Source organism: Triticum aestivum, chromosome 5D, assembly GCF_018294505.1.
Source record: "Triticum aestivum cultivar Chinese Spring chromosome 5D, IWGSC CS RefSeq v2.1, whole genome shotgun sequence".
NCBI lineage: Eukaryota > Viridiplantae > Streptophyta > Magnoliopsida > Poales > Poaceae > Triticum > Triticum aestivum.
In genome coordinates, this window is record NC_057808.1 from 357,488,645 (window position 1) to 357,513,010 (window position 24,366).

Below are 24,366 nucleotides of genomic sequence, written 5' to 3' on the forward strand. Positions count from 1 at the left end.
TGTCTCAAAAAAAAAAAGGTCAGCCAATGTATGTCAACAGTTACATGGTTCCCACGCGAAATAAGAGCTCCCCAGGACATCACAACCACCACCAACTGACACCGAGGCCCAAACATGTAAAGAAACCACAAACACGAGCTGAACAACCCCACACTCCTCTTAGAATAAATACCATATCTAACGGCAACACAACACGATATACGAATTAAAAAAACACCATCAAACATAATTAAAATCCAAGCCATGGAAAATCAAAACAAAACAATCATCCACAATAACCTGCTAGAGAAAAAAAAAAGTTAACCCCACGAGTGAAGAACGGCGCGGCAAAGCAAGCACAGTCCTCTAGTGTATTATGAAGGGGATGTAGAAAAAGCGAACGACTGCTGATGGACGCAGGTTCTCCATAGCATTTCTCATTAAAGCGTCTGCAACAAAACACTAGTGCTACGTTTTCCTTACAACAGATAATCAAAGGGTTGGGCTGCACTTTCGCCTACACATGAACGGCTGTACCAAAACTGGATAAAAGATGTCGTATGCATAGCAAGGTTATTTGAAGCCCTGCTTTGCTAGCGGCTGATGGGGGTGTGCATCCGCTCAACGATTCTGTTGATGGCTTCCCGAGTCATTACGAGGGTGTCATGCTGCAGGATGCTGTAGACATTGAGGCCCTGCATTTGAAGATGCGAAACATCAGCACAATCTTCTCGGGTCAAAATATCTGCTGTGAAAACCACAATGGGACTGTTCATCATTGTTAAGCCGCTGAGGTACCCAGACACTTACAATCGAAGGAATGACATTCACGTAGTGAAGATTTTTAGTGGCCAGCTTTAACTTCTTATCAATGTCGCCTCCATCCACCAACAAAACCTTCTTCGTGTCATCCATCTGCTTGATGTACTGCACGATGTTTTTCGTCTTGTGGCTAGGGACTTCTAGGTCCTCAAAGATGCAGAGCTACAATAAAACATGGTCAAGTAAACTATACATGCATATGTATTTACTGCGAAGAATGGTTTCGAATGGAGAGATCCAGACCGACTCATATATACGTATTTGCGTTCAGGGTAACTGATGGTCAAGTTTTTCCTTTGTCACTTTGTGTGCTCGAGAATTTTTGGGAGCAGCACCAGAAGAAAATAACATTGCATAAACCAAATTTATTGTCACACACTGCTCGATAGATTTCAATAGCTTTTACTCTTTCAAGAAGCCGCGGAAACAATACCATCTCAATGTTACATCTCATAAGCGACAACCTAAAAGTAAACCGTCTAAGAAGACAAGGCAGTCAGAGAAACCATTCTACAAACACATGATATTGATCAAAAAGTACAACTAGTTCATGCTCCATTAGAACTAGGGGTAAGTGATCTGTTCTCTGAATTTCAGGAAGGATCTATAAAGTACAAAATATCGTGAAAGGATCTAGAAAGCATAAAACATAGCAAAACAGTTTCATAGTGACATGCTGATCAACAGCTTCTGAAACAGCACATTAATTCTCGCATAGTTCTAGCAAATACTCCCTCCGTGCCATAATATAATACGTTTTTGCAATTCAATTAGAACTGCAAAAACGTCTTATATTATGGTACAGAGGTAGTAATAAGCATGATCATTACTGTGGCCCGAAGCATTCTAGTACTAAACAAGGGTTCATGATTTAATGCAGAATTCATTTTGTAACAGAAATAGTTATCTTGGAACAAGGAAGGAGCTAACTCTACACAAGAACATCCAGGAAGATACACAATGATTCAGTAAGGCAGCAGATACCTTCCCCTCAGCTGTTCTAGCAGACAAGGCTATCTTAAGTCCCAGACGTCGTACTTTCTTCTGCAACTTGAATGCATGGCTTCGTGGTTTCGGGCCATGCATAGTTGCACCTCCTCGAAACTGTTTCAGTTTGAATCTTAAATTAGTTGGAGCTCAAACAAGATGAGATATCTCCGGAGCCTATTCAATACCATTTATATGAATGGAGGAATGTCAAGATAGGGTAGTATAACCTGACAACCACGCAATGTTCCATGACGTGCTCTTCCAGTTCCTTTTTGCTTGTAAGGCTTTCGTCCTGTGCCGCTCACTTCACTGATAGTTTTAGTTGAGTGTGTCCCCTGTTAAAGACAGGTGCATGCAATTATCGAAACGTGCATTAGAAAGATAGAACTTAAATATCTGAACTTAAGAATGTAACTAATATTACACCCAACATACAGATCACATGATTTGGGAGCTTGTGAGCTGAAGTCAATCAACAGAACAAGTGAGATCGTAGTGTGCACCTGTTGCCTTTTAGCAAGCTGCCACCTTACTACCCTGTGAACGATATCCTTCCTAATTGGAACATCAAAAACATCACCATCCAAAACCATGAATCCGTTGTCCTCATTATGGAAGTTTGTTACTCTAGCTACTAGGTCCTCATACTGCCCTGTAATAAAATATTAATATTACTTACAACTCAGCATAATGTGAAAATAATATATATATATATAGCTTTCCATTAGCCAATTATGATACAATTGAACTACATAAAAAGTGACATCAAGTTCAGTCCCATTATGAAAAATCTTGTTCAGTGAAGCTAAATTTTCAATCAAAGAGCGCAGAGTTAACGAAGAAATCTCTGTCAGTTAGATAAAAATAGCCCATAGGGCACTCAAGAGAAACAGCATTGTCATAGCAACAGATGGATAAGGAACACTAGAAACACACCAAGCTCTCGGTCTGGTGTCCAGACAGTCTTGCTAGATAGAAGTTCCGGTGGAATCAGCGCTTCATTTGCTGGAGCCAAAAGAGTAGAATACCCTTTGGAGTAGACATTTGGCAAAATCTGCAAATGAAGAAAGCTAGCTGAGAAGGCAGAACTAGAATCACATGCCATGAAATATAGCCAAGATACAGAAAACCAACTTTTGAACATAACACATTGTTGCTATTTGCTAATCATTACTGAGATAGAACTCAAGCAAGCCCATATTTGTTAATCATTGCTATCTGGATCTAGAAGTACCCCCGAGTAAGTTGATACCTAACCCCAATCACACTCAATCAAACGCTACATTTCCAAACTAGAAGCGACCAGGAATAAAACCCATTACAAAATCTGTTCACAAAGTGGTATCTGGTCATCTGTCAGGTCGTAGAAGGAGGGGCAGTTTTAGCACATACATCTATCGACACCAAACAAGTGAGGTACAAGTTCAGTTATTTAGCATCCTGTCTTAATTACTGTTGATTGTAATTCGGTTAAAACAAGCACTCTGTTTAGCGATTTAATTCTATTGTTCTGCCACTGTACTTGTGGAAGCTGTTCAGTAATATATGCCCCTCAGGTGGTGAAAAGTAAGAAGAAAAATTACCCAAAACTAATTTCTTAGGGTAGATAGCACATAGCAGCATAGCCGATTTCTTCTTCCATATATCAGGAATGTGACCCAAACCGCCCAAAAATCAGTGTCAATTGCTCCACAAATCCTGACTGATCGATGGGATCTTGGTACCATCCCAACAGAGACGCCCAAATCCATAGTTTCTAAAACCCCTGTAAAACCCTACCAATCCAATGAGCCAAATGCGGTCTAACTCTCACGTATTCGAACTGGTGGAGCACGTCGCACTAGCCTCACGGAGCACCAACGTGACAGACATGGGGAGGATGGGGTACAAGAACAAGACCTTGGCGAGGAGCGGGGTGTCGCAGCCGATGGCGCCGAGCTGGGGCAGGCAGGCCATGGCTCGACGCAGGAGGGATGCAGCACATGCGAGGGCGTGCATCGGCTGGCGCCAGGTGGAGAGGACGCAACGGTGGCGGCGACCTGGGGAGTCAGAGAGTGTCGTGAGGGAAGTCCTGACAGTACGAGAGAGGGGCAGGGTAGTAGCTGGATCACGCTAGGTGCAAGTGTGACACAGAAGCTTTTGCAGGTTCAGGCCCCTCGCGGCGGAGGTAAAGACCCTACGTCCTGTGCTCCAGGAGCTTTTTCTCTGCGTATGGATGTCAGATTACAGTGTGTGCGAACCCTTGCCTAAGTGAAGGAGGGTGGCTTATAAAGTGTGTGTCAAACCTCCCCAGCGTTTACGTTACAAGGGTTTAACTATGGTGTTTTTGGTGAAGCACAAGGCGGATAATGTCTACCAAAATCATAATGCATGTATTCGTGGATTGTTCATTATATATTCAGGGAAAGTAGGGCAACGCCGTAAACCTATAAGGCTCATATAACGTCCACAAAGTACAATATATTATGGTGTGTGGTTCAATTTAACTAATGCAATGTATCGCCTAGATAGAATAGACCCATCCCACCTCGGTAATAGCATTCTGGTTTGATTATCTAATGTACTTGCATTTATTCGGACCAAGAAAAAGAGGTGCTTTTTTTTCTGTCTGCTAAACTATACATATATGGATATCAGCTCATTATACACATATAGTATTAAAGCAACATTTTGAAGTGGTTCTAAACAGCACATCAGCCAGGGCCACACTAGCCAGCAAGGCGAAGTGCGCATATTCTTCTAGCTACTACAAACTTAGAAATGGATCGTACACTCACACACAATTAGCAGAACATGATAGATTTAGGGAGGGGAGTAACACACCTGCCCCTCCATGACACGGACACCTGAATTGACATCTGCTACTGCAGCGCTTGAGCTGCACACATATAGCACGAACAATTCATTCAGCTCTTTCCACAAGCAAGAGGCAGGCTGGCATCACAGACTGTACCTAAAGGCGCGCACGAGTGGTCCAAGCCCCGAGAGCAGAGGAGGCACGCAGGCGTGCTGGTGCGCCCTGGAAGTTGCCTGATCAATCAGACAACGTGCAGTAAAACACATCAGATCAGTTCAAAGATATTGTGAATCAGTGTTCTGCTTCTGTTGTAAAGAAAGAGCTCGAGGAAACGCGGAGGAGGGGCACCTAACCTGAGAGATGGTGGAAGCGGCAAGGGCATATCTGGACCTGGATGCGACGATGAGAGATCTGATGGACATGGCTGCTGGCGATTAAGGTTTCCCAGCGGCAGCAGTGGCCTGCACAAACAAAGAGGGGAAGAAAGTGATAAGAAGTCCCATTTGACCTCGTGGATAGGAATGGGTATTTCAACAATTTCCTATCACGGAACAATGTACACAAGTTAAAAAATGGCGCCCTACTCATCCTAAGCTGGTTGCGGCAATTTGTGCCATTGCAGTAGTAGATAAAACGTAAATTTGACATCCTAGCCATGTCGCTCTCATGCATAGGTCCGTAGGTGATCAGAACACGATAGTTCCTAATTCTAGCCCTTGTAACTATCATGGCCATGTATGAACACGAAACAGCAACCAAGCCTACAGCTCGCAGTATTAGCATTTGCCGTTTTCTTGCTGATGCCGTCCATCTAAAAAAATCTAGACATTGATTGTTGCCTCCACTGTTTATACATGATTACATTCACATAAATGATCCAAGCCCAACAGAAAAACGCCATCATTTAAGATAATCATACTTGCACCTCTGACAAACTAAGCAACAAAGACATGGTATCATCATACATAAACATCAGCTGCGATCAGTTTTAGCATGGAATCATATATAAGCACATTTCTACAAAGAAATCATAGGCCAAACAGTTGCATCACACTGGCACTGCATCTAAGGTAGTCGGCAGCAGCAACTTAGATCAAAATAAGTCCCAAATCAGGTCGGCAATGCACAGACAGACCATGGTCCAGAAAATGCATCCTAGCCACAATAACACAGTTGTACAAGGGCAGAGAAACGTGGGATGAGGAGAGTGGGCGGCGATGTCGGGCAACGGAGGAGGAGCGTGGGGAGGAGGAGAAGAAGGGGGAGGAGCGACGGGAGAAGGATGAGGGGGAGGGGACGGGAGAGCAGTGCATCCTTCTGTACAGGCGATTCACGCAGAGTGAGAGGGAGAGAGGGTTAGAGATAGTGGAATGGGGGAAGGGAGCAGTACCTCTACGGCGGCGAGGAGGCGCGCCGGTAGACGGAGATGGACGGCGACGGGGTGCAGGGAGTGGCGCGCCAGCGGACGGAAGAGGGGGCAGGAGGGGATGACGGTGGAAATGGGGAGGAGGGAATGGATAAGGGGGGGTGCTCACCTCCGCAGCGGAGATGGACGCCTGACACGTCCGGCGGCGGCGACGTGTGCGGCGGCGTGATCTGGGAGCGGGAGGAGGGGAGAACGGCGGCGAATGGGGGTCCCGGAGTCACACAGGTCGCGCGCCCGCCGGCATGTATGGCGGCTGGGCCGGCCCAACAACGCTCCAGGCACCACGTAATTTGGTTAATACAGTATTTTTAAATAAGAGCTAGAAATTTACATGATTTCTAATTATCAAATCTATTTTTCCATCTATTTTCTTCTAATTATTGCCTCATTGTCCTTGTACCTAACGAATCAAATATCCCAAAATTATCTAAAAATTATCTCAATAATCCCCATGTTAATAGTTTATATATCCTATATGTTCATGGAAATCCATTTTGGCTCTAGGGAGCACATGCTCCCGCGTGCCAAAAATGGATTTTAAAAATCTAAAAAATAATAAAAAATAGATGTGTTCATTGTCACACCCAAATGGTACATGCAAATTCCGAGGGAAAACTTAAGTATTTTGACCCGTGCAAAAAAAAAGCCGAACGCCAAATGTTACCTCCAAATGTTACACTTAAAAAAAATTCAAGCACACTTCCTACACTAATATGAACATCTGCAAAAAAAATTATAATTTATTTACTATTTATTTTGATTTTACTGTTCATTAGGGAGCATATACTCCTCAGAGCCAAAAAAACGTGTCCGTTCAAAGCTATACAGGTTTGGCTACATGCTTTCCTAGGACGACCGACATTCACGAATACAGCATTCTTATTTATTTATTTTTGCAGCTGGTGATTTAAAATCTGCTTGAATTCTCAGTTTCATAAAAGTAGGCAATAAATATACAAATGCATAAAGCCAAGCCATTCCAACCAAACAATGCACACATTGTTGCTTGTGGACCTTGAGACTATAGAGAACATCCATTCCATCGTGACTTGAACATTACAGTGACAAAAACAATCAGAGATTGAACAATTTGTACATATTCATCGGTGCCTAAAAGTTGTAAATTTTCTTAAAATGTGATTCCCCATTTGGTCCAGAACAAAAAAGAAATAAATAAAAAGTGCCTAAAAGTTCAAAAGCTTGAACACACTTCAAATGTTGCAACTGTAAAAATAAATTGTACACGAGAAAAGTGAACAAGATTTACAAGTAGTGTCGAGTAGGGGAGAAAATTTTGTTTTGGGCCAAATGGGGAAGCACATTTTGAGAAAAAGGGGCAAACAAGGAATTCTCCCATAAGATGCATAGTAGAGAAAGCAATATAATGGTTGTTGGAACCATGAGCCACTAAGGAATAATACAAATGATATATACCTTTTTGCCTAGTTGTACTAGCGACTAGTTCTTGATCTATTATGGTTCTGGTGGGACATTCCTCGGAGCAATAATTCACTCTATTGACATGTTGTATTGGAGTTTTTTTTGCGGGTGATGTTATATTGGAGCTACTCTGAGATGGTTAGGATGGGTATCTGCTTCATACGAACTTGTCCATGTTTTGCTAGCTACTTACTTGTGCGGGAGTCCTATAAAGAAAAGCCTGAATTATAGACCGACTAAAGAAATCCACCTAAGCCGTAAGTTTTTGTTACAGCTGGCACACCTGCTTGCAAACTAGAAAATCTGATTCTAGTAGAAAGTGGACTAAGTCTTAAGAGAGATAAGCCGGTCTTTATACACTGGCCCTACTTTGAATTCAGTCAGTGGCCAGATGCATTGTAAGCAATTCCAGTCCTAGCTGCTGAGGTGGCGTAGAGTCTTAGGAAGTGCTCGATACCCAAGCAGAATCCATGGGCATTAGCCATTAACACACAGTATATTACAACAAGATCCTCAACAATAGGCAATGCCTCTTCTTCAAACAGAAGGTTTCCTGATGTTAATAAAGCAACATCATACATAAACTCCGTCAAACGCTGGACGCCTCTGCCGTGAAATGTAGGCCACACTTTTTTGAAAGTTTGGCACAACGCATGCACAACATACATCACAACGTATCCCATGTTTTTTCATTTGTTTATATATTTTTGATTAAATACATATATCCCAACATTTTGATGCAGAGGCCGGGGGTGATCCTCCTTTAAAAAAATATTCCAACAATTAATTTATTTACATTTTTAAAAGTTTTCATCGCTCATTTAAAAAAATTCTCGTGTAAAACATTACTTTGCATAATTTTTATAAGTTGTTTGTACCAAGAAAATGTTTTCATATGTATTAAAAAATACCAGTGCCAATTTGAAAAATATTTGACATGTACACAAAAATATTTCAAACGAGTATTTGAAAACATCGTTCATCATGTATTGCAAAATAATCCATGTGTATCCAAAATTGTTCAGCGTGTTTCTGAAAAATAAAACGTGTATTCAAAAAAATGTTCAATGTGTATTTGGAAAACAAATGTTCATCATATATTTCAAAAAAAGTTCAAGGTGTATTCGAAAAATGTTTAACATGTATTCATAAAATGTTGAATGTGTATCCAAAAAATGTTCGTGATATTTCAAAAAATGTTCACGTATTTCACAAGTATGTTATGGACATTCGAAAAAATAATATACAGTGTAAAATAATGTTCATATAATTTATGAAAAATGTGTCTTACCATTAAAAAATATCTTCTGCCAGTTAACAAAATGCATACATTTCAAAAAAGATTATCGTGACATTCTTTAAAATGTTTGTATAATCTAAAAAATATTTGTGTAATATAATAAAAATGTTTCCTACAATAAAATGCTCCACATGAATTTCAAAATGATTAAATTTTATTCAAAAAAATGAAGAGAAGAAAACCGATAAAAACACACATAGAATCAAAAGAAGAAGGTTTTTTTGAGAGATATCAAAAGAAGAAGATAAAACCACACACAAGGCAAATCTTATGGAGACCATTCCATGGTGCTACACTGTTGACCGGCCCGTTTAGTGGAGCGCCAGAGGCGAGGTGTGGCTACATCTGCGAATAAGCGAGATATAGTCCCTGCTTTTTGCCTGATGTTTTTTTTGTTTTGGTGTTCGTGGCTATTTTCGGGTCTTTTGATTTTCTATTTTGGTTTTACTTTTATTTCTGACTATTATTTATTTCTTTGTATTTTTCTTTTTCTTTTTTCTTTTTTCTTTCTGGGTTGATTTTTTTCTTAGGGCATTTCACTTGTAAATTTTTTTAACACAGTACAGACGCAAGCGCTCATATATACACGCATACACTTAATCTATGAACGCACACACGCACACCTACCCCTATGAGCACCTTCAAGAGACTGAGCCGGTATATCATCTTGAGATTTTACGAAGTCGCCGTAGGCGCCTCGTAGTCGACGGGAACGTCTCCTCCCAGTGAGGGCGTAGTGCCGGAAATCCTGAAACAATTTCAGGATAAATGCAAGCACCAGGACTTGAACCCTGGTGGGTTGGGATACCACTGTCCATATAACCATCCAACCACAGGTTGGTTCGCTCACTTTTAATTGTTTATAGTAGTTTTTGCACTATAAACATTTCTCTAATATATGCTGAAAAGATTTCAAATACACAACATTATTAATATACTCCCCGTAAAAAACATTTATTAATATACGGATAACTTTTTAATATACACTGTATTTTTTTCTAATGTATAGTGAACTTATTTTAATATGTGGCGATCATTTTATTTATACAGGCTAAACTGTTTTCTATGTGCAGTGAACCTTTTCTAATGTATGGTAAAAAAATCAATAGAAAACGAAAACATTTCTTAGTACAGACTGAATTTTCTAAATACATACTGAACATTTTTTCTGACAATTTTTCCTATTTTTCAATATTGGTTTTTATTTATCTAGCTTTGTAAAATAAAATCCAATGGTTTGCTTTTTGAGAAAACTGAACATGAAAAACGAAGAGAAAAACTCAAGAAAAATCGCTCAAGTGAAATCGCCAGATTGGGCCGGTCCATTTGTGGCTCACTTCAGGTGTTGGGTCAAGTATTTGACGCTAGTGCATGTCCAAAAAGAGGACTGGCTTCAGCATGTTGAAGTTTGTCGAGTAGACTCGTTGACTATAACACCATCATTAGGCTTTATCCAACACAATGTATCTCTAAAGGCCCACATGGGTGACGTCGTGTGACATCAGCATGACACGTCCACGTGGATACTGTGCCGGCCTGCAACGACTCTCCATGCAGGCGACTCTGTGCTAGAAGACATTGCGCGCGGCACATAGCCGCACCCTAATGAAGTCTGCTCGGTGGACTCATCGTTGACTATAACACCAATATTAGGCCCTATTGAACCGTATCGTATATATCTAAGAGATTCATCTTCACTATTTTATTTATCTTAATATGTAACATATCCACATCCAGGGGCGGAGTCAGGATTAGGCTAAGCCCCGGGCCCAAGCTGCTACAGTTTTGCTACAGTGTTGAAACAGTGTCCAATATGCTACAGAGAACGAACTGCTTAACCTTCACGCCCCGGGCCCAGGCCCCGCGGCCTGGGTCCTGGATCCGTCACTGTCCACATCATCAAGTAGGTCCACCATGTAAAAACAATTTTGCACTAACTCTTCATGTGCATGCTCTCTCTAACTCTTCATGCACATGAAGACTGTCACAAATAACAATTAACTATTTTTTCCAGGCACTCTCAAGAAGCCACGTCATGCTGGTGGCCTGGTTAGATCGAATGAGTTGCGGATCAAGTATTCAAGTTTAACATGTGAGTTATTTTACCCCCCAGAAGGAAAAAAGATTAAGAGTTGAGTTACTGTCAGGCTATGACTATCAGGATCTAGAAACGGTCAGCATCATCAACTATTCAACCGGTCAATGGAAACCGACGGGAAGATAACCTCAGCCGGTGTTGATTTACCGGCCACTCCAATCTCCAAATGACAAGAAGATTATTTTTTTCCAGTCAATTAGATCACATACACAAGTAGGAGTAATAAGCTTCCCACGGAAGTATAAGCGAGAAAAATCTTGCAAAGACATAGTACATGCTCACTACCTATTTTGCTCGCACACGAAAAAAAATGCTCACTACCTATTTTGGCTATTTTCCATAGTAATATTGTTTACATCTTTGCAGTCGCAAGCAAGAAAATCTGAGATGGAAGTGGAACAGAGTGAAGTTCGCATCCGCGACCTGTCCACCGAGGACTTGTGTTGTGATACGGAAGCAATACGCACGCATGGCGATCTCGTCGGGAGCGTGCAGCGACGCACGCCACGCCACGCCACTACCCTACCATTTACACTAGCCTGCCTGTGCCCCGGCCGGCCCCGGCAGTCTAGTCTACGTACTACTGCTTGGCCACGGCGATGGAGTTCTTGCAGTGCGCGATGGCGGCCTGGATGGCGCTCTGCAGCTCCTCCATCGTGCTCTCCTCCGACGACGTCGACACCTTCACCAGCGACCCGCCCACCGACAGGTGGCCGCTGTTCACCGGAGACGCGCGCAGCGACGCCGGCGCCGACGACAGATGCCCGCGCCTCTGCCTCCACCGCTCCCGCTCCATCGTCGCGGCGGCGCCCGGCCCGTTCACCGAGAACGTGTGCGGCCTCCGCCGCTGGCCCCGCCTGTCCCGCTCGCCGTGCCGGGAGAAGGAGGCGAGCAGCTGCTCCACCAGGGACGCCATGTACTTCTTCACCCGCTGGCCCACCTCCAGCGGCCCTCTCTTCCCCTTCACCTTCTTCCTGTCCTCCTCGGCCTTGCCGGCCGTGTCGTCTCTGCCCTCGCCTGGTCTCCACGCGCCGCCGAGGCCGGGGAAGAAAGGCGACGCCCTGGCCTTGGCCCGGTCCCTGTCATCGCTGCTGCAGCTGCTGTGGCTCGTGGCTTGACGGTGGTTGGCTTTGGCGTAGTTGTTGTGGCTGATGTCGCTGCCGACGCGGCCGAGGGGTGTCCTGGACATGTCGGCGGCGGCCGGAAGCGGAAGGACGCGGAGGTGGACGTGAGAAGGTGGAGGCGATGGAGGGAAAGGAGGGAAGGAGAAGGAGAAGTCGGGGGAGGGCGAGGAGGATAGCGGTGGCGGTGGCGGTGGGGCTGGGGGAGGCGTGGTTGGCATGAACAGAGGAGGAGGCGACCGTGGCCGCGGCGCGTCCATGGCTTTGAGCTGTAGGGTTTGTGCTTGCGCGCGCGCGTGGTGGTAGGCAGGCAGGTTAGGTCGTCGGCAGCTATTGTGGGGGACGCAGTATGGCACGCACAAAAGAGCTGAACGAGGAACCTGTAAGGTGGAGAAGGTAAGCACAGACAAACAACAGGTGAAGAAGACAAGTAGTACTGCTAGGAGCAAGCTGATGAAGTGAGAAATGCAGATATGGACTAGTATTTAAGTCGGAAAGTAACGTTAACAGGGACATATTTGACACCATGATCCAAGAAACGGTCAGCTTGACTTGTTGAGTACTCCCTCCGGGAATACTTGCTACAGAAATTGAGACATCTAGATGTGTGTATTTCTCCGACAAGTATTTTTGGATGGAAGGAATATATTTATATTTCTATTAAGGGATGTTCGGTCGCTTGCTTTTAAATGCGACGACCCTGCCGGCCTGCCTTTGTTTTCTTGTTCCTTCCTCCAGGCAGCCTCTTCCTTTTCCTCGTTCCTCCTCTCCTCCTTCCTCTCTCAATGTCATCCATCACCCTACTCGTTTCTTCTCCTCCTTTCTCATCATTGCAAATCCACCCCGTAACCACTACCAAAAACAACGAGATCGCCGCATTGTCACCAGTCACCACTACCAAGACCCACCGCGTCATCTACCTACTTCTGATACCAAGTCGGGCCGCCCATGTACCTCGGTAGATCTGATCTCTAAGCCTGGAAAGGTGTTTATTGCATGTTTAGTGCCAATACACGTAGACCTCATTGCTGTCATTATCTCCATTGCCTTGTCGGCCTCGAGATTAGCCCTACTTTTTTTTGTTTTTAACCTTCGACACTCTTCTCCTCCTTCTTCAATCAAGGTTGTCCATTGCTGCATTGGCACCTATCACCACTACCAAGAACCACTGCATTATCAACCACTTTTGCTACCAAGTCGGGGCGCTACCTTGATAGATCCGATCTCTAAGACTCGAAAGGTGTTTATTACCCGTCTAGTGTCGGTATATGTAGAACTCATTTTCATCATTATCATCATCTCCTTTCTGGCACTAAGATTAGCCCTCACCATCCCGCATTTCCTCCCTCTTGATTCCTCCTCCTCTTTCCTTTTTCGTCTTCTCTTCTCTCTCAATGGAGCCTTAACCAGTCTTTTTGTCTTCTCTTCTCTCTCAATGGAGCCTTAACCAGTCTTTTCGTCTTCTCTTCTCTCTCAATGGAGCCTTAACCAGTCTGAAACGACCTGTTGCCACCCTCAGACTTGAGTGTATTTGATGAAAGGAATTTATTGGCATATTGTTTCTCCTTTAATAATTGGTTTTCATATATAACCTTAATATTGGCAGCAGTTCATTACTCCATTTACTAAACTCCAAATATGGGCACAAGGCATTAGCGAAAACTCTAAATCTTAAATGGGGACATAGGTCGACTATTCTTAGGTTGTGATTGTAATGAAGTGGATTACAATAATATCATCTGTCAATATGATTTCCCATGTTTTAATGTTTGATTGGCCTTTCCTCCCTATTTTTGTTGCAAATTTTGTATACACCAAATTGTAAAATAACAAAGCCTCATAGTTTAGCAATTAACCCCACTCCGAGTTAGACTACTCATAGTGGAAGTAACATAGATACTAGCAACATGCATGCCACATAGGCAAAAAAAAGATGACACAGCAAGTAATTAAAGAGGAAACACATATGGAGTAACATAATATGTTACCATCATATAGCGCTTCCCAATAAAGGATGACTCTATAAAGTAATAATAAATAAATATATCTATATTATCACGCCCATGACACTACCCACTATGAAAACAGTTACATACTCACCACTATGACCAACCTTAGTGTAACAGTAGATTAAGGTATCATCTACCTATGTTGTGGGCTACCTAATTTTCTATTTTCATACCTAATTCTCCCACCATTGGTAGACTAATAGATTCATCCCAACGTGCTCAACAAGTTGAGTCCTAACGATCGAGGCCTAGTTGGCTAAGATTACTGGGACCCTGACTTCATGGGACTTTATGGCTTATAGTAAACTTCAAAAGTGACTATTTTCATTTGCTTCGGTACTTTGCTAGTATTTTGATTGAGTTGATATATGCAATTGCTCCCTTCGAGTTAAAATTTTGCCCACTAAACCGACACAGCTAAAGTAAAGTAGTGTGCTAAAACGTCATACATATGTACTTCCTCTGCAAAGAAATTAATGATCTAAACGCTCTTAGGCTACTCATAGTGAGGAGTAACATATACTAGTATCATGCATATGATACTACCTTCATAGTGCATAGTATCATAAAGTAGTATTATAGATTGCCATATTTATTGCCATGCATGACACAAAGTAGCATAGCATTTAACATGATACGGTATCTACCTATGTTACTATAACCCTCTCTCTCTTATTTAATTATGTGCCACATAAGCATGTTTGCTAGTCCCAAGTGCATGTTACCGGTTATGTTACCCCCACTATGGCTAGCCTTATATTTCTTTACAAAGGGAGTAGTACTCTTTGGTTGTCCGAACCTTTAAGATGAACAGTAGAGAGCCGCAATCCGGGATGGCACGCTATGTAGTATCATTTGGTGATAATTCGACATGGCCCACGCCAATCGGGCCGATACGTACGTACAGCTCGACCGGTGGGGCGTTCAATGTGCTCCGCCGTATGCTGATATGTACACGTACCTGTAGCTCCATACGGACCATCACGACGCATGCAGTGCCCCCAGCCCGAAGCAAGCAATCCGAGCTGTACATGCATGCATGATTATAACCCACCAGCTCAAGAACTTTCTGGCCGCCAGTGCACGCAGTTCCGTCTCTCCCGCCTAAAATAAACCAGCAGGACAAACGCCTTCACAAACTAGCATGCATGATGCACCATGCAGAGCCAGCCAAGAGCACGCCTGCAATCGGAGTCCGGTCCAGGGACGATACATGTCTGTCACTGCTCGATCAACAGGGTTAAATAAAACGGAGCCAGCAGCAGCTCACATGCACGCATGAGTGCGTGCATGGTGAAGATTGATGCTTTTGTTTTTGGGCCGCGCCGCGTCGCGTTGCACCGCGCGCATGATTGGGACAAGGATGGCGTCCACCGAACGGGCCCTTCCCCTTTTGGGCTCTTCCTCCTGTCCCTGCCCCCCAACCAGCTCCCCTGAGGGCGAGAGCGATTCCAACCGCGACGCCTTCGGTGTCACAGGTGGCACGGCAGGCACACGTAGACGTCGCCGGTAAAGCGATGTGCGCCGTACTGCCGTCGTTTCAGATGTTCGTATCCAAGGGAGAGAGAGCTGTGACGCGCTTCGCCTCCTTAATTATGTTTACTTCACTACTGGAGTAGTACTTGCTCGATCGGCAATCATTTCCCGTGAGATCTACGCGTCTAATAAGCTCTCCGACGCTTCGATCCGAACAAGCAGAGGAGCGACCCACACGTGGCCGGCGGCAGTGCGTTCGCCGGAGCGGGACAAGGAGGACCAGCTCGGCATCGGCACACCCGGACGGCTCCACCCTCACATGACTCGGCAACGATTCCCGGCGTCGCCTTCACAGTTTGAACGGGGCCGAGCCGAGCACCGAACCAGCTGGTCTACGGGTGCAGGGTGGTACCGGCGGCGCTCCATCAGACCAGTAGTGGCGCCGTCTAATTTGTTGTTATTAGTGGTAGTAGTACAATTAGGCGTCCATAAGCTCAAGGACTAAGGAGGGTGTCGCGTGCAGATCCCAGTAGGTGAGCTGTTGTATTGGCGGTGCTGTAGCATGCAGTCGGTTGCCCGGTCCTTGTGCTTGGTCACTCGCTTTCCCGGGCTTTGGCACCTTGATTTGCTAATCAGAGGAGACAAAGATGGACTTGCCAAGTGACAGTGTCTGGGAAGGGTGCGCAATCTGCCCAGAGATTCGTTGCCCCGTACCGTCTTGTCTTGAGCAATGCTAACCATCACTACCGGACTCGCGCCCTATGCCTACAGTCCAGGGCCGTCGGCATAGGTCCTTTGCCGTCGGCATAGATCTATGCCTACGGCTGCCGTCGGCATAGTCCCGTCAGCGTAGATCACGTCAGCGTAGTCTTGTCAGACTGTCGGCGTAGTATAGCCGTCGGCATAGGGGCCTATGCCGACGGCCGGGCGTCAGCCGTCGGCATAGTTTAGCCGTCGGCAGTGTTTTTCGCCCGACGGCAACGGACGACGCCGTCAAAAGAGCTAACGATCCACGGAGTGCCACGTGGCAGAGGTATGCCGACGGCTGGTGGCAGAGCTATGCCTACGTCCAGGTGCCGGCGGCGGCGCCGTCCGTTAGGGGGGGCACGCCTCGGAGATGGGTGCCGCCTCTTCGGACATGCCACAACACCACCCCGCATGTATGAGGGGCCGGTGCGACGCTCCGGTGGCATTGCTACCCCCCAGGGCCCCCGTCCCGCCTAACCCTGGAGCGGTTGACCACGAGATCTAGCCCTTTGACTTCCCACGGACAGGCTTTGAACAATGGACCTCTCGACCCGGTTGTGTCAGGTCAGCACAGAGGGACACCTGGGAGCAACATCCGGGCCAAACCCACAACTACATCCCCTCCGTGTAGAACCGACGCGTCCGTTCCCCCCCTCCAGGTGCCGCCGGCGTCGTCGTCCGTGAGGGGGGCCACGCACCGGAGACGTGTGCCGCCTCTTCAGACATGCCACAACACCACTCGGCATGTATGAGGGCCCGGCAGGACGCTCCGGTGGCATTGCTACCCCCCCAGGGCCCCCGTCCCGCCTAACCCCGGAGCAAAGTCCCCTTCCTATAGACCCGATGCGGCTGTTCCCCACTCCAGGTGCCGGCCGGCGGCGGCGCCATCCGTGAGGGGGGTCACACCCCTCCGTATAGAACCGAAAATAATGTATGTATGCTTATATTAACACATGCTATATGTAAGTTAGTCAAATAATAATATGTAAGAAAACATAAAATATAGCTATGAAAAAAGCAATATATATAAGCAATATATATATATATGCCGTCGGCATAGTTGCGGCCAGGGCAGATGGATGGCGCGGTGCGGATCGATGACGTGTCATCTATGCCGACGGCAGCTGTCGGCATAGGCCTTGGTCGGTGCGCTTTGGATCGATGACGTGGCGTTCGTATCTATGCCGACGGCCGCCCGCCCCCGCCGTCGGCATAGATCTGACGCCGTTAGCCGCCTGTCACGGCCGTGGTCGCCGGGCCAACAGCCGATATATGCCGACGGCAGCTGTAGGCGTAGATTCGACTATGCCGACGGCCATTCTTTGCCGACGGGGGCCGTCGGCTTATACTGGGATAGCCCGACGCCGTTGTACGCCGACGGCCTGGGGCCAGCTGTCGGCATAGTCTAGAATAGGCCGACGGTGGCCGTCGGCATACTTTTGGCCGTCGGCATCGAGCCCTGTTCCGGTAGTGCATACCAGCCTCAGTACCTGAAGGGTGCTCGGGCAGAAATCACATATTTGACCTGAGGGCGAAATCAAATCACAAACTGACCTGCTTTCGAAAAAATTTCACTCTGCTGACTCTTTCGTGTGGCGCCCGACAGCGAGGCGCCGCACACTACTATGCAGCGCCCTTCCCTTAGGCGTCGCACATCCAGCCAGCGTGGCAGCCCTGGGTCAGTTGCAGCCCCACAGACAGCAGTGCAGCGCCTAAGGCATGGGCGCCGCACTGTGTAAAGTGCAGCGCCTATGGCTTGGGCGCTGCACATTGACTTAAGCCGCATCGGGCCAGCCCCTCCCAGGCAGTTCTTCCCCCTTTGAGGAAGTTGCTCTCTATACAGAGAGCGGCGGCGGCGCCCCCTTCGGATCCCCCCCCCACACCCCTATCAGATCTAAAGTTTTGAGGCCTGGATTCGATCTCCAATCCCTCCTACTAGGTAAACTCCTCCGTTCCCTTTCTTTTCCTCCGTTAATTCGTTGCATTTTTATGGATTTTCCCAAGATTAGGTGGAACCTTTGATTTGCTTGGTTTGAATCATTGTTTGCCCAAGATTAGGTTGAACCTTCGATCCCCCCCCTCACACTATATGATTCTTGTTAGTGAAACATAGATTGTATATATTTTTTAGATATATATGAGATGCCTAGTTTTGTAGATAATTATGAGATGTTGAGTTTTGTAGCTATATGTGAGATGTTGATTTTTTTAGATATATATTAAATGTTGAGTTTATTTGAAATATGAGATGTTGATTTACTTGAACACATATGACATACTAGATATATATGAGAATTTACAATCATTTGAGATGAACTCATATATGTTTATTTGAGATGAACTCATATATGTTTATTGTTTGAACTTTGTAAGGATGGTTTGGCTTCTCGACAATGCCATTGACACACAACACCGGGCCTACATGATGCGCGAGAAGGGGCTGGTAATAATGAGTAATCTAAATATTTAGCAAATTTGCCTTTAGTTGAAATTGACATGCCCTAAGATTTGTCATTACTTGTTTTTTTGCAGAAGCTTGAACCTCTGAAGATTCGGTATCACGGGGTCTCTGGTCCTGCCATGCCTTACGATGAGCGGTACACACCGTACATCAAGCAGGCAGGACTACTCCCGTGGATTCAGTTGGTCAGCCGGTCGACGCCGAATCTGAACGCTCCACTGGTGTCCGCTCTTGCTGATCGGTGGAGGCCGGAGACGCACAGTTTCCATCTTCGGACTGGGGAGAAGACCGTGACGCTCGAGGATGTCTCGTTGATCACCGGTCTTGCTATCGACGGGATGCCTCTCTGTATGAGCACCGATTCTGAGGGTGGCGCGAGCAGATGATTGCTCTTATCGGTATGGCTCCTATCGAGGCTGAGGCTGATGTAGAGGAGGGAGAAGAGCCGAAGAAGAAGGAAAGGAAAGTAGCTGGAGCTGCTTTCACGTGGATTCAAGCAAACTTTGCGCATTGCCCTGTGGATGCCACTGATGATGTGATACAGACACATGCTCGTGTCTATATGTGGTACGTTGTCTCGAGGACTTTGTTTCCTGACTCCACGGGCAAGAACGCTCCATGGATGTGGCTGAAGGCGTTGACCGTCTTCGATAGCAAATGGAGCTGGGGTTCAGCGACTCTTGCGTACTTGTACCGACAGGTAGTTGGTTTGTTTTGTTATCAACTCATTTGTTCATTACCAATGCAACCTTGCTGTCAACTTAACATTGTTTTTCTTTCATATGCAACTGGACGATGCGTGTTGCAGGATCACAGATAGGGCAGGCATTGGTGGTAATATGCTTCTACTTTCTGTATGGAGCTGGGAGCGTCTGCCTGTTGGACGCCCGAAGAGCGTCAGGTTTAATCCTTGGTATGAAGATGAAGATGATATTGGTCGAGATCACCCACATTGTTGTCATGGAGATCAACTTCGTTGTCATCCTCCTCGTACTCATCATTCTCCTCTTCAAAAGCTTCATTTTGGTTGTTTGGAGTCGGGCTCAATGTTGGCCAATCTTGTTGCATGAAATGAGGTTCACTCATTTGATCTTGGTTAATGGGTGGGGGAGTGCTAGCAACCAACGGGGAGGGGTTCCGGTTCAAGTCCAAATTCAAAGTAGACTCAACCTTCTTGGAGGCAAATAACTCAAGAGCCTTGTCTAGAGATTCGGCAACCGTCTCCTTGTATGCAACCCAACGTTGCTCGGAGTTCACACACATTGTCTTCCAACGGATGTGCATTCCAAAACCAACATTATGCCTTCCCTCGAACTCAACAACGTCACTTGGGTCCATCCAATTCAAATCCTTCCTCACTTGGTCCAAGAGCTCCGCATAGCTAGGACTACTCTCAAACACCATGTCAAGCTCATCCGGGTCCGGCTCAACATTGCCTTTCAAAAAGGCCTCTTTATCCACATGATGAACATAAACACATGTTCTCCCCATCCCTACAATAATCAAAAACACACGTATATCAAGTAAGTACATAACAAAAATATTTGCACAAAATACATATGTCATAACATATAAATGAATTAATTCCCATAACCCCCACTTAACAATAACCACAACCCTAACCATAGCATAACCCTAACACCAACATCAAACACACATAACCCTAACCCTAGCATACTATGAAAGCCTAACCATACCAAATTAGCAAAGAAACATAACATGATTCAACACAAATTTGCAAATCCAAGCCAACACTAGGGTTTCCCCAAAGTAGCAAGATTTGAGCAAATGTGACAATTCCTATGGATGAAAACGAGGGGATCGGAGGAGATTACCTTAAGGGAGGGGTTGGCTTCGAAATCCACGGTCAAATACTCCGGATTTGCAAGATTTGAGAGGGGGGAGAGGGGAAGAGAGGAGGGGCGCAAGTCTAAGGGTTTGGGTGGGGTGGGGGTGTGTGGGGTGGGGGTGGGAGGGAGAGAGGGTGGGGCCAGCCTAAGTGGAACACGGACTGTGCAGCGCCTAAGAGACGGGCGCTGCACATTATAAGTGTGGCGCCTAGGACTTAGGCGCTGCGGTGCTGTCTGTGGGGCCGCAACTGGACCAGGGCTGCCACGCTGGCAGGAGGTGCGACGCCTAAGGGAAGGGCGCTGCATAGTAGTGTGCGGCGCCTAGCTGTTGGGCGCCACACGAAAGGGTCAGCAGAGTGATTTTTTTCGAAAGCAGGTCAGTTTGTGATTTGATTTCGCCCTCAGGTCAAATATGTGATTTCTGTCGGGTGCTCGTAGGGATAAGATTGGGTGTGCGTGCGTGCGGTCATAGGATTGGATGTATGTGCATGTACGTCGGCATTTATAATTCACCGTGCTCAGAATAGGTGAAAAATTAATGAGAAGAGGACACATCCGATAGCATGTAGATTTAGTCTGTAACAAAATTGGCCATAAGCCTAAGAGCATGTCTAGGAAATGCCCTGTTCTAGAAGTCTAAAACTCATTCCCTATCTTAAAAAGTCAAGAAAAAGATTAAACCTTTTCTCAGCTAGCAGATCACCTAAAACTTCACCCCTTAAAAATATTCACTTCCACGTTCATCCAACCGTTTCCAAACTTATCACAGCACGTTAGTGCAATACATAAGAGTTGAAGAACACACAATTCAACTAGATAGCAAATTTTAATATTCTCAAACATAACCATGCAAATTCAAATACAACAGACGGTCCAATTGAACTAAAAATCCAAATAAACATGATAAAAAAGCACAAGAATCAAGCGGTATGAAGGCAACAACGGTGTTCACTGCTCGATAAGATATTTTCGAAGTCAGTTGTGAGCTTGACGGTTCTCACTCCTTCGGGGTTCTCTTCCATCATGTTTGGGTTATGTTCTGGCTCCACTGGGTGTCTATTGAAGAGATACCAAAAGCCATGTCAGTCCTTTCTCTCATCCTTGATGATCATGTTGTGCAAGGTAACACATGTTGTCATGATGTTCTACAAGGTCTCAGGCTTCCAATACTCAGAAGGTCCATGGACAATCACAATGCATCGTTGAAGCACACCAAAGGCCCTCTAAACATCCTTTCTAACATATTCTTGCATAGTTGCAAAGTGAGATTTCTTGTTGCCTTTAGAATAGTGGACTATCTTAGAAAATGTGGCCAATGGAGGATAGTTGCAATGTGTCTTTTTTCGTAGTTTCATTTTTCAAAACGTTTTATCTCTTGAACCGTCATCCAAATCACGAACCATTTTCACCATTGGGTTTCTCGCGTTGAGATTTTTCAAACTAGATCCCATGTTGATAGGTATCGATGAACTTTTTTTGCGAGGCAAATATTGATGGAAATATGCCCTAGAGGCAATAATAAAGTTGTTATTATTATATTTCCTTATTCATGATAAAGGTTTTTTATTCATGTTAGCATTGTATTGATCGGAAACTTAAATACATGTGTGGATACATAAACAAATATTGTGTCCCTAGTAAGCCTCTACTAAGACTAGCTCGTTGATCAAAGATGGTTAAGGTTTCCTAACCATAGACATGTGTTGTCACTTGATAACGAGATCACATCATTAGGAGAATGATGTGATGGACAAGACCCATCCGTTAGCTTGACATATGATCGTTCAGTTTATTGCTATTGCTTTATTAATGTCAAATACATATTCCTTTGACTATGAGATCATGCAACTCCCGAATACCGGAGGAATACCTTGTGTGCTATCAAATGTGACAACGTAACTGAGTGATCATAAAGATGCTCTACAGATATTTCCGAAGGTGTTTGTTGAGTTGGCATGGATTGAGATTGGGATTTGTCACTCCGTGTATCGGAGAGGTATCTCTGGGCCCTCTCGGTAATACACATCACAAGAAGCTTGCAAGCAAAATGACTAAAGAGTTATTACAAGATGATGTATTACGGAACGAGTAAAGAGACTTGCCGGTAATGATATTGAACTAGGTATGAAGATATCGACGATCAAATCTCGGGCGAGTAACATACCGACAGACAAAGGGAATCAAGTATGTCGTCATAATGGTTCGACCGATAAAGATCTTCGTAGAATATGTAGGAACCAATATGGGCATCCAGGTTCCGCTATTGGTTATTGACTGAAGAGGTGTCTCGGTCATGTCTACATAGTTCTCGAACCCGTAGGGTCCGCACGCTTAACGTTCGTCGACGATATAGTGTTATATGAGTTATATGATTTGGTGACCGAATGTTGTTCGGAGTCCCGGATGAGATCACGGACATAACGAGGAGCTCCGAAATGGTCCGAAGGTAAAGATCGATATATAAGACGATAATATTTGGACACCAGAAGAGTTTCGGGAGGTACCGAGTATTCATCGGATCACCAGAAGGGGTTCCGGGAAGCCCCAGGAGGCTATATGGGCTTAATGGGCCAAAGGGGGAACACACCAGCCCACAAGGGGCTAGTGCGCCCCTCTCCCTGGCCGCCGGTCCAAGGGCAAGAAAAGGGGGAGGGTTGGCCCCTCCTTCCTTTCCCTCCTCATGAGAGAAAGGAAAGGGGAGGGGGGCGCCACCTCCCCCTGCTTTCCTCCCGCGCACAAACAAGGAAAGGGGTGGCGGCCAAGGGGAATTCGGCCACCCTTGGGGCGCTTCCTGGCTGCCTCCCCTCTCCCCCACCTATATATATGTGGGAGGGGCACCACACATAGACCACGACAATCTCTTAGCCATGTGTGGCGCCCCTATCCACAGTTTCGTCCCTCGGTCATATTATTTGGAGTGCTTAGGCGAAGCCCTGCGGAGATAGCATCACCACCACCGTCACCACGCCGTCGTGCTGCCGGAACTCATCCACTACTTCGCCCGTCTTGCTGGATCAAGAAGACGAGGACGTCACCGAGCTGAACGTGTGCTGAACGCGGAGGTGCCGTACGTTCGGTACTTGAGCGGTTGGATCGCGAAGAAGTTCGACTACATCAACCGTGTTACTAAACGCTTCCGCTTACGGTCTACGAGGGTATGTAGACATACTCCCCCCTCTCTTTGCTATGCATCTCCATGGATAAATCTTGCGTGTGCATAGAATTTTTTTTATTTTCCATGCAGCGTGCCCCAACAAATATGTGCTTCCAACTAATGGTAACTTGTGCTTCACGCGGAAGTACATATGTGCTTCACTTTGTGGTAACATAGTTTATCACACAACATAACCGTGTTTCACGCGGTAAAAAAACAAAAACAAACGGCAAAAAACCGAAGAGAAAAAAGGAAAGAAAAAATTGAAAAAATTGGAAATCCTTAGAAAAATCACAGAAGCACATTATAGTTTGTGCTTCACCGTCAAGCACAACCGCGTTTTTCACGAGGAAGCGTAACTTTGCTTCATCAGCAAGCAGGTACTTCTGCCATATGTAAACCGAAAAAAAGAACCCCCCCCCCACCACACACACACACAAAAAGGAAAACCAAGCAAAATTCGAAACCCATAGAGAAGCCACAAAAAAAGTGCTCCCGCGAATGTGCCTAGCGTGTGACATCATGGCAACGGCTGGGCACACCACACGGCTGGCCCTCGCGCACCCGCTGGAAGGCCCTTCCAAGGGCACCCGCCAACTAGTGATGCCCCTATATTTTTTATGGATTATTGGTTTGAGAGATATGCTAGCTAGGCCTTATAATCCTTAAGAAGTCGTGCTCTAAATTTGTTTTGTT

General features: G+C 45.5%; 2 protein-coding genes across 4 annotated transcripts; both read right to left on the reverse strand.

The window, feature by feature from the left end:
- Positions 1–367: 367 nt before the first annotated feature.
- LOC123124905 (50S ribosomal protein L4) lies at positions 368–6,276 on the reverse strand. Of its 3 annotated transcripts, none has more exons than XM_044545455.1 (10): positions 6,124–6,276; positions 4,942–5,049; positions 4,745–4,821; positions 4,615–4,669; positions 2,728–2,845; positions 2,295–2,443; positions 2,019–2,126; positions 1,786–1,905; positions 790–963; positions 368–674 (listed from the first exon to the last, which is right to left on the reverse strand). In XM_044545455.1, exons 2-10 carry the CDS (start codon positions 5,008–5,010, stop codon positions 573–575), a joined length of 972 nt encoding a protein of 323 aa, XP_044401390.1. In that variant the 5' UTR covers positions 5,011–5,049; positions 6,124–6,276; the 3' UTR covers positions 368–572. The 3 variants fall into 3 exon arrangements, with proteins under 3 accessions (XP_044401390.1, XP_044401391.1, XP_044401392.1); XM_044545456.1 differs by having other exon boundaries at positions 5,979–6,252; XM_044545457.1 differs by lacking the exons at positions 4,615–4,669; positions 4,745–4,821; positions 4,942–5,049; positions 6,124–6,276 and adding an exon at positions 3,691–3,827.
- Positions 6,277–11,089: 4,813 nt separating this feature from the next.
- On the reverse strand, positions 11,090–12,587 carry LOC123124907 (probable BRI1 kinase inhibitor 1). The gene has a single exon (XM_044545458.1). It carries the CDS (start codon positions 12,231–12,233, stop codon positions 11,433–11,435), a length of 801 nt encoding a protein of 266 aa, XP_044401393.1. The 5' UTR covers positions 12,234–12,587; the 3' UTR covers positions 11,090–11,432.
- Positions 12,588–24,366: the final 11,779 nt, after the last annotated feature.